This window comes from Sinocyclocheilus grahami, unplaced genomic scaffold (assembly GCF_001515645.1).
Source record: "Sinocyclocheilus grahami isolate Dianchi unplaced genomic scaffold, SAMN03320097.WGS_v1.1 scaffold212.1, whole genome shotgun sequence".
NCBI lineage: Eukaryota > Metazoa > Chordata > Actinopteri > Cypriniformes > Cyprinidae > Sinocyclocheilus > Sinocyclocheilus grahami.
The window spans coordinates 550,742-561,375 of NW_015505391.1; the positions used below are offsets into that span (position 1 = coordinate 550,742).

A 10,634-nucleotide genomic window follows, 5' to 3' on the forward strand; every position below is an offset into this window, starting at 1 on the left:
ATTTCGAGAAATAATAGTAAAATTATTATGTGTTTGTATGGAGTGCCAGTGCTTAAACTACTTCCATAACAATTGCACTATTTTGATATACAGTGGTGTGAAAAAGTGTTGGCCCCCTTCCTGATTTCTTATTTTTGTGCATGTTTGTCACACTTTAATGTTTCAGATCATCAAACAAATTTAAATATTAGTAAAAGATAACACAAGTGAACACAACATGCAGTTTTTAAATGAAGGTTTTTATTAAGGGAAAACAAAATCCAAAACTACATGGCCCTGTGTGAAAAAGTGTTTGCCCCCTAAACCTAATAACTTTAAAAACTGCATGTTGTTTACTTATCTTTGACTAATATTTAAATTTGTTTGATGATCTGAAACATTAAAGTGTGACACATGCAAAAAAATCAATCAGGAAGGGGGCCAACACTTTTTGTAACTCAATATTTAAAACAATATATATTAATTATAATACATATTTATATATTACATATGTATAATACACATTATATTTTAACTATACCGACTTTTAATAATGTAATACAGAAATATTACATATAAGACATGTTCTGTGACCCGAAGCTTTGGTTATTTTATGCATATACTGTACTTTTAGCAGGAATGTTCATGCTGTTAAGTATGGGAAAAACTCTTGTATGAAATTGTGTGTTTTACCTTTTACTATTTAGCTGTCATTTATTGATTTATATCTTATCTATCATTTATATATTCAATCAAGCAGTTAAAGTCATTTTTAGTTTTTGTATAGATATTAAAATACTCTGTATTATAGCACTCTAGTACTGTAAAATGATGCTAATAAACTATGACATAATCGCTTTTGTTTTTTTGTCGGGTCGGGTTCATGATCCAATAATTCTTATATATTTAATTTTATGATTTTTCTGAAATGCTAAATTGTTGTGTGCTAACCATATCCATTTGTAATACCAAAAAACATTATGATCTTTTCTCTAAAGCGGTATGTATATTTTATCCAGTCCTAGTCTTCACGAAAAATACAAACATGGGATATAAAAACAAGAAATTCACATTGCGTCTGGTAAAAGAAAAAGTTTTAATGGGTCAAACAAATTGTACACATCCCACAATACAAAATCTACTGAGCATGTGGGAAAATCAGATGCAAACAAATGTCACAGGGAATCCGGTCCATTAAAAACAAAACCACTGATGTACTCGCAACTACAGAGACGAATGCTGCACGCCATGATCCAAACTCCAACTAAATTATTATTAGAAGATCAGATTGAAATCGCCTGCTGAAGATAAATAAAATCTCAAGGAACCAAAAGGAAATCAACAAAAAGTAATATGCATGATTAACATTACAGCTGAGCTTTACATATATAGATCATATATGTTAGGCATGGGGGAGCATATTAGAGTCACTTTTTCATAATAATAAATGAGCACCTTTGCTGAATATTTAATGCTGGTAAACAATGTATGCTTATGACACAAAGTTGCCCTGATGCTGCATAGTATCTCAATGAAACGCACCTACTGTAAATGGTCGTTGTTTGACCTTTTTTCTTCAGCTTTTTGGTAGTTTTATTAATCACACCTGCACAAATTCTCATGAAATATGTTGTACTTGATGTAAATATAAAATAAATATTCCACCATAACAGAAGTGCAGCACTGGTGCAAGTTAAAACCAAATGATTGTATAAAGCGAACAACAAAGTTCAACATGAAGGCTTGGAGTCTCTTTGGATTTTTTTTACATTTACATCAATATAGTATGATTGTTAAAACCTGTATGACACAAACCATGTGCACAACGGATACAATTGATTTCAATAATAAAGGCATAGATGGGGTAGCTCAGGAGTAAACATCTGCATTGTCGTTCTGTAATGATGTTAAATTAAACTGCTCCTCCTTTACATAAAACTGGAACAGAGATAAAACACCAGTGACATAATTGTGCTGTAAATTTGTAGCAGAATTGTATTTTTTCTCTGTTAGTATTTCAATACTCTGACCATGTCCTTGTTATGATCATTAGGTTGCTTGTATAACATCTACTAAAAACAGGAAGAAAAAAAAACAACAGAAATTACAAACGTGCAGACATGCAAAAGTGGCGCTCCATTCTTTATGACAGGGTTAAATGGACTCACAAACTGCACACGTGACGCACATATATGTGAATGTGACCTTAATATCTCTTTGAATTCTTGGTTCTTTGCTCTTGAATTCACATATACTGTTGATGCATGTCTTCCACGTTTTCATGTGCATCATTGATCTTTCAGAAATATAGCATTCCAAAGACATCGCTTTTCATCTCCCAGTGATCTGTTGGTCACAGTACGTTCTGCAAAAAGGCCACTAAGGAATACATGTATCCTTGTTCTCGTAGGAACCACGTGGAATCCTCAGTTTCTTGACCTCACACGTTTCGTTCTGCTCATGGAGTGTCTTTCTGTGTTGCTTTCCTCATGCGTTGCCCCCGCCAGCGTCTAGGTCAGGGCTTACCATTCAGATTAGCACTTCTGTGGCCAAACAAGGAGGAGAGCAGTTTGCGAGCCCGAGGGGGGCGTTGGAGTGCCTCAGCGAGGCGCACCATACGTGGCGAGCGCCACACTTTAATGGTGGAGTCGTCGCTGGCGGACAGCAGCAGCTCCTGGTCTGCTGGGCTGAAGGCCACAGAGTTGACCACGTCATCGTGTTTCAGGCGAGCCAGGCAGATGTTATAGTGCCGGTCCCAGATGTAACCGTGCTTGTCCTCAGCCCCGCTACACAGACAATTACATTAATTAGACAATTAACACTTCTAGTGCAGTTATTGACTCAATCCTTTTGATCTTTTGTTCGTCTAACAGTTATTGATGGTTCAGATGACTTTTGTATTTTACATGAATGTTTTCGTTAATCATTGTTAAGGTTTATTAGCAGAGGCGGACAGTAACTAAGTACATTTACTTGAGTATTGTACTTAAGTACACTTTTTGATTATCTGTACCTTACTTGAGTATTATTTTTTCTGGGAACTTATGACTTTAACTTCACTTTATTAGTAGAAGACTGGCTTTGAATTTCAGCAACTCCTCCAGACTCTAAATCTAAGCAGAAGTCATGCAGTGTATTCCAGCCTTAAATAGTTTTTAAAAATATTGTCCTACTTACATGAAGTAAATTAGAATGCTTTTGAGAATGATTTACACTAAAAATCCTCCTCTTGGAAATTATTGCAAAAAGAAAAAGGGGGGAAAATAGAAATACTACTCTTCAAAGCCAATGACTATATATATATATATATTAAATATCATCAAAAGGTCTGAAAAAGATCAGATATATCACCTAGCTGTAGTACTGTGTTGTCCTGAGTTTATAAGATCTTGCTCATATTCTGGTGCAGACTTTCAGCTTGTCTAATAATTTCTATTGGCTTCAATATTATGGAGCCATATTTTACATATGTGACCCTGGACCACAAAACCAGTCATAAGGGTCAATTTCTCGAAATAAATAAGCTTTCCATTGATGTATAGTTTGTTAGGATAGGACAATATTTGGACGAGATACAACTATTTGAAAATCTGGAATCTGACGGTGCAAAAAAAATCTAAATATTGAGAAAATGTAACGCCTTTAAAGTTGTCCAAATTAAGTTCTTAGCAATGCATATTACCAATCAAATATTAAGTTTTTATATATTTACAGTAGGAAATTTACAAAACATCTTCATGGAACATGATCTTTACTTAATATCCTTTATGATTTTTGGCATAAAAGAAAAATCTATAATTTTGACCCATACAATGTATTTTTGGCTATTGCTACAAATATACCCCAGCGACTTAAGACTGGTTTTGTGGTCCAGGGTCACATATGGTCATGTGATTTTCTCTGACTGGTACCTATCACTATTGATATGACTGATGACTTGAATTAAGAAAGGTTTTCAAAGCCTCAAAAAAGAAAAAAAAACCCCCCACTGAAATTCCCCTTTACTTTCTATATGCACTCATCATTTACAAGTTTACAATGATCTTAAACGCTTAATTAGTCATGCAAACATTCCTGTTATTAAACGTTCAAATGCTTTGATGAATTGAATCCACTCGATGCTATTCCCACAACATTAAAAAGCCTGCTTTTCAAAAATATTTTCCTTATGCTACACACATGCCTGACAGTATAAAATTCAAGACCAGTGTCGTTTCAGCCAGTGAAAGAATTGACTTGAGAAGAAATTACTTAGTACATATTTATTCTGGTAAATATGTACTGTACTCCAAATGGCAGAACTGGTTAACAGGCCAAAAACATCTGTTCACTACTGCAAATAAAATGTGCACAGCTGGCTGGGCTGTAAATTACCTGGCGACAAAGTCTCGGCTGACATCAAGGAAGATAAAGAAGCACTCATCGTTGGGTGTGAAGGCCCGGTGGGCTCGAAGGCTGCGGCGCTCTTCTCTAAGACTCTTCAGATCAATCACATGCAGGTCGATCTCCTCTGCGATGGGAGGAGGGCACATGGGGTCAGAGATCACACAGCCCGCTGGCCACGCTCGACTGTTCACATACAAGTACCTGTGAACAGACAAACACTGCATGACGGTCACCATTTTCACTGATAATGCTTTAATTTCAGCAGGGGTTCAGGAGTTGTTGTACATGGTTTTCCCTGGCCATTTAGGGATTTTATTTAAGTCACCTTTATTTTTATACAATTAAGTGGAAATGAATAGACTGAAATGATTTCACTTTATAAATATCTTTAAAGGTGCTGTATGTATTTTTTTTTTGACTACTTAAAGGGATAGTTCACCCAAAAATGAAAATTCTGTCATCATTTACTCACCCTCATGTCGTTCCAAACCTGTACGTGTTGCTTTCTTATGTTGAACACAAAAGATGATATTTTGAAGATTGTTGGTAATCAAACAGTTGGTGGTTGCCATTGACTTCCATATTAGGGGGAAAAAAATACTGTGGAAGTCAATGGCAACCACCAACTGTTTGATTACCAGCAATCTTCAAAATATCTTCTTGAATTATCCCTTTAAGCATAAAAATGCCATAACATGTTTTCAGATATTTAGGAAACATGATTGAGTTTGTAACGCTTTCCAATATTTAGAATTTGGACTGCAGTACCCATCCATTTCAACTGCTAGCTGTCAATATTACATACTGCACCTTTAATAAGATACAAAGATGAAGCTTTCTAAGCCTGCTTGCGCCCCCTGGAGGAAGACTGCGTGACTTCTTACCCCACAGAAACACAATAGCAACATCTTGGTAATCCCTCACAGCGCCATAGATTATATTGCACACAAATTCCACAGAGTGATTCTCTTTTTACAATTTGAAAGACTATGAACTTGCAGAGCAAACTGCATTAGTCCAAAGTGAGTTAAAGGCTCATGTATGCTAGTCATCTACTGTTGCACAACACACACCTATGATCAGGTGACAGACCCATTCCAATGATGTGGCCGTGTATGTCGATCACATGATCCAGTGAGTCAAAGAATTCATCTGTACTGCGCTCCTCTCCCAACACAGGACCGCACGTCGTCATTTGATCAGGCATTATCCGCTTGATGCCTGAAACAGACACATAAACACATGAATTTACCATCCGTCATGTATGGAATTAGCAGATTAAGTAATCATTCTTACAGTGTCCCATCAGAGACATAAGCGCATGCTCACCTATTTGGTGAGGCGAGTAGGTAAGGCTGCCGGTGGTGAAGAGGAGGTAGGTCTTGTCCTCTCCTTCTCCAGGAGCTGTTGGAGAGACCAGGTTTGGATCAGGAGCTTTGGTGCGTCTGCTGCCCATCAACCTGGCCACCTTAGTCTCCAACTCTCGATCATGCGTGGCTACGCTGTGATGACCCTAATGCCAGCAAATACAGAAACTGCACATATAACCGACAACATACAATAACAGCTGAAGAGATGTTTTTAAAGCATGGCTTAATGAAAGTCAAGTTTTATCTGTTGCTATAATATTAATTGCTCTATATTTCAAAGCTGCATTTGCGCCAGTCGTTTCAGAAGTTGAGCAAGTTATTACATTTTAATTTAAAATCATAAACAATTTGTCACACTTTAGTTTGGGGACCAATTCTTACTGTTAACTATGACGTTTGCCTCAAACTCCTAATTTTGTTATAAGTGCTAATAAACAGCCAATATGCATGCTAATAAGCCACTAGTAAATACTGAGAACTGGTCCCAATTTTTCTTTGGAATAACATGCACAGATGAAACTTTCAGGGAACACTTAAAGGCACAATATGTAAGATTTTTTTATTAAAATATCCAAAAACCATTAGAACAGTGTTATATATTTTGCTGACTTGTGTACTTACATTATCCCAAATGTTTCGAAGAATGTTTAAATCCAGAGAAATAAGCAATTTTAACTAGCGACACGGAGCGTGTCTATAGTGTCAATGTGTCGCCTGCCAATGACGCCATAACCCCTTGATTTCCGGTTTTGTTTTGTAGAAAACATGGAAACACCAAAGACGCTTTAATATGTTGTGCGTTTTATTAGACCGGTGACGACCGCACAGAGTAGCATAATAACAGAACTTTAAAATGTATCTAGTATGATAAAACAGCTGCTTTTTTCCCCCACATACGCACGACCGGAAGGAGCGGAAGCGGTCGACTGTGGCATAATAAAAGCTCCGCTGCTTTCGAACCATGTGTCACGCTCGTTCAGCGGCGTGTCGACGGCTTTCAGCCTCACCCTGCTTCATTCTACTACGTTAATAAATCATTAGCTCATCCATGAACATGATCCCGAGTCCGTCGGATTGCTTTGGCTGTGGGGATGAAGACGACGGCCTTTGTCTATTTTGAATACGCGCCCTCCAGCAGCGAAAATTACATATTGTGCCTTTAAGTAAATAGTGTCGATTCAGATTTCATGGCTATAAATGCTTAAAATAAAAATGTCATATTTATATTCAAATTTTGATCTATAAAAATTTTAATTGTATAGATCTTTTTCAAAAATGGAACACTTATATTTGATGAATATATGCAGTCATCTTTTGATGCAAATCCAAAAATACTACACACACATAATACTTGATTTTATCTTGCCCTATACATCCAATCCAATGCTTTTGTTGCAGAAGAACGTTTTCAAAAATTAAGGAAACCATTTCTCATTTCTACAGAAGATCAATGTATTCTGTATCTTTGTAAGTATGGGAAAACTGTCTTCACTACTAAAAACGAAAACACAATAGAATTCATAATGATATAAAAAAAAATCTTAAGTGGCTTAAAATGTTGTAGGTGCAGCGATCTCTATGGCTCTTACGTGTATAACATGCTGAATCCCGGATGGGTTACATAAGGGCAGATGTGCTGACACTCTTTTTTCTCCTCGTTTCTCATCCTCTTCATCCTCATCATGCTCATCGTCCTCCTCTTCACTGTCTGTGTTTCCCAGATCAAAAAAGAGAGGCTGGTGCTGCTGTGTCCGCTGGGCTTGAGCTAGAGCTTGTGCCTGTGACTGAGCTTCATAGTCCAGAAGGAGGTCAGGAGAGTCGTGTCGACGGCAGTGGGCCACCATCACTGTGCGGATAGTGCTGGCATTGATGTTTTGGATCTTAAAGAGACGCTTCACCACATTCACATTTTCTGACTCGATGTCCTAAACATGGAGAGGGGTAATACTGAGTGAGTAGTTAGGACAAAAATATCTAATACCTGCATACATCCAGAACCATTAGATGTTTAGCTAGAAATATATTTTTGTGTGTGCTATTGGCATAACTTAATATGGCGAACGTTTCTTATAATTAATAAACCACAATTAAAATGTTTTATCACTGGGTAAAAAATATTGTTCAATTAAATAAAATTATTTCATGGCCAGTAGAAAACATTTTTTCAATTCATCAGCTACAGTTAATTTTGGACTCAGCACATCACTTTAAACCCCTAGAGAAGTGAACACATCTGGACCTGGAAGGCTTTGTTGAGCCAGAGCACAGAGCAGGAGGTCATGTTGCCAATCCAGTGCAGGTTACCAGAGATGAGGTGAGTCTCATTCAGCCAGCAGCCAAAAACATCGTATGGCTTATTTCTCACACGGGACAGCAGAGTGTAGTTCTCTACAGATCCAAAACAACAACATCAGTCAGAAATCTATTTACAGTGGGTGTGTGCAATCGGTGTATGTAACAGCTGTCTCTACCCAAACTGATGACTGCAATCTCTCCAGAGGAGGAGTGATGTGGGCCCAGGTAGACCCCTGAGACCAGCAGCAGGGTGTCATCAGCGTTAAACTGTGAGAACTGAGTGTAGCCCCAGTTAAACTGCCGCATGCTGGTGCTGTGAACCAAAGAGATGTTGCCATCTGATCGCTCTGTGTCCCAAAGCTGTAAAAGCACATTAAGTGAATTTTTATTATTCGGTGAATAATAAAGCAGTAACAAATGATTTTTTTTTTATCATCAATTTTTGTTTAAATGTTGTATATACACATATGGAGAATTGTAGTTTTAGTAAAGCGGATGAAAAAAAACAAAAAACAATTTTTTTTTAATATATATCTTTTAAATTTAATAACACTGAAAATGTCCAGTAGAATATATTTCGTTACACTCTGAAACGTGAGTGTTCACATCAAAAGCATTATTTTCTAAATGTTTTTATTTAAAAAATACATTTTTCAAAGGAAATAGAATTTTCTATAAATATCATAACCTATGAATTATCATAACTAAAATGTCACTACTTTTATCTGTTATTTTTGACACACAGTCATGACAGTCTACATATGTTAACATCTGATGATATCATATTATCATCTTGTTTGTTTGTTTTTTGGACAAAGAAACTGATTTAGTGGACAAAGGCTTGTCAAATATTAACCTTTTTTTATCTAATAAATACCAAATACAAGCAGAGCGCTATAAGGTTTTGTTTAAAATAATTGTATTTATTTTTTCTTCCGTAAAATATTAGAAGTTAAGTCATTGTATGTATGAATTGCATTTTTTGGCAAGATATCATAACCAAAAAAAAAGTTGCATCCTGTCATTGACTTTTACTTCATACTTGCTGTTATTTGCTTTGAAAATTTATTAAATGCATATTGCTGTCCTCATTTGTGCTAGGAACATTTAATTAATATGATTTCATATTAGGTTGAATAATTATTAAAGAATAAATACATTTTGTGGAACCGCATCAGTGTTATGCAATACTCTATGTCATGCCAACTACCCAGATGTTTTCTGTTTTTGCATATAACCATAGAGATTGTATGTTATGGCTGGCATATGCAAATAATTTCTTTCATTCGGACATATGTCTGCTAGATTATAAATCAAAAATACTGTGTAAACATTTGAAATTTGAAGAAAAAAAATGTAATCTTTATTAAGCGAGCAGTAAGCAGTCTTACCTTAACAGTACAGTCTTTGGAGCAGGAAGAGAAGCGATGTCCACGGTGAGAGAAGGCCAAATGCAGGACCTGATCATGATGTTCCTTCAGAGTCTGAACCTCCACACAGGGAATGCAGTCATACAGCCGCTTGAACTCCCTGTACCACGACACAGCCGCTGCACACATGCAGGAAATGCATTGTTACTTTCAAAATACACAGGGAGTGCTGCCACAGTGTGGCATTCATACATGACAAACAGGGTAAAAAAATGTAGGCAGTGTCACATGTCTTTTACTACTTAGTGGGTTAGTCGTAAAAGGCCTCATGTATAGCCTATATTCCATTTTGTTTTTGCAAAATAAACACTAAATTACTTTTGGCCACAGATGTGAAGGTGTGTGCTTATACATTTTACACATTAATTCATTGCCTATGATGCAGTTTAAATAAAAGTTCAGCTCCAGTTGCAATACCAGGGTGGCGAGGCACAGAGCGCGGGATGCAGTAGTAGTTGTAGAAGAGCTCCTTCCAGAGGAACTCATCCCGCGACACCGCAAACCACTGACGACAGGTGAACCCAGCGCTCAGTACTGCCTTATGAGGGAGATGCCAGAAGATTTCCAGCACCAGGCTGTCCGGCAAGCCAGGGCCACTTGCCATCCTGACATCCTGAAAAAACATAACATTAACAATGACTTTCAACCGATTACATCAACAAAGGCTATTTTGCACTAAAAGGGATAGTTCACCCAAAAATGAAAATTGGATGTTTATCTGCTTACTCCCAGGGCATCCAAGATGTAGGTGACTTTGTTTCTTCAGTAGAACACCAACTGAGATTTTTAACTCAAACCGTTGCAGTCTGTCAGTCCTATAATGTCAGTGGATGGGAATCACGGCTTTGAGAGTCATAAAACATACACAAACAAAACCAAATTTAACCCTGCGGCTGGTGATGATACATTGATGTGAAAAGACACAAAATTGCATGGATCGCAGACTTATAAGTGCATTACCGCCACCTATCTCTCAAATGGACCATTGACACTCCCAATTGAGATTGTAGATAGAGCGTCAATGCTCCATTTAAGAGAAGGCTGAAGAAGAAGCCTTGTAAAAAATTATATAAATACTGTTTTGTTTGTGTATGTTTTATGACTCTCAAAGTGGTGATTCCCAGCCACTTACATTATATGACTGACAGACTGCAACGGTTTGACTTAAAAATCT

The 10,634-nt window shown here is 36.9% G+C and overlaps 1 protein-coding gene across 1 annotated transcript in view; it reads right to left on the reverse strand.

Moving 5' to 3' along the window:
- Positions 1-880: 880 nt before the first annotated feature.
- Positions 881-10,634, reverse strand: part of fbxw5 (F-box and WD repeat domain containing 5) — a 15,175-nt gene continuing 5,421 nt past the window's right edge. The window contains exons 2-10 of the mRNA XM_016286590.1: positions 9,878-10,073; positions 9,422-9,579; positions 8,207-8,390; positions 7,975-8,123; positions 7,325-7,660; positions 5,695-5,878; positions 5,439-5,586; positions 4,354-4,566; positions 881-2,765 (exon numbers count right to left, since the gene is read on the reverse strand). Of these exons, the coding sequence (XP_016142076.1) occupies positions 2,495-2,765; positions 4,354-4,566; positions 5,439-5,586; positions 5,695-5,878; positions 7,325-7,660; positions 7,975-8,123; positions 8,207-8,390; positions 9,422-9,579; positions 9,878-10,064 (1,830 nt within the window). The 5' untranslated portion in view covers positions 10,065-10,073 and the 3' untranslated portion in view covers positions 881-2,494. The remainder of the gene's footprint in view (positions 2,766-4,353; positions 4,567-5,438; positions 5,587-5,694; positions 5,879-7,324; positions 7,661-7,974; positions 8,124-8,206; positions 8,391-9,421; positions 9,580-9,877; positions 10,074-10,634) is intronic.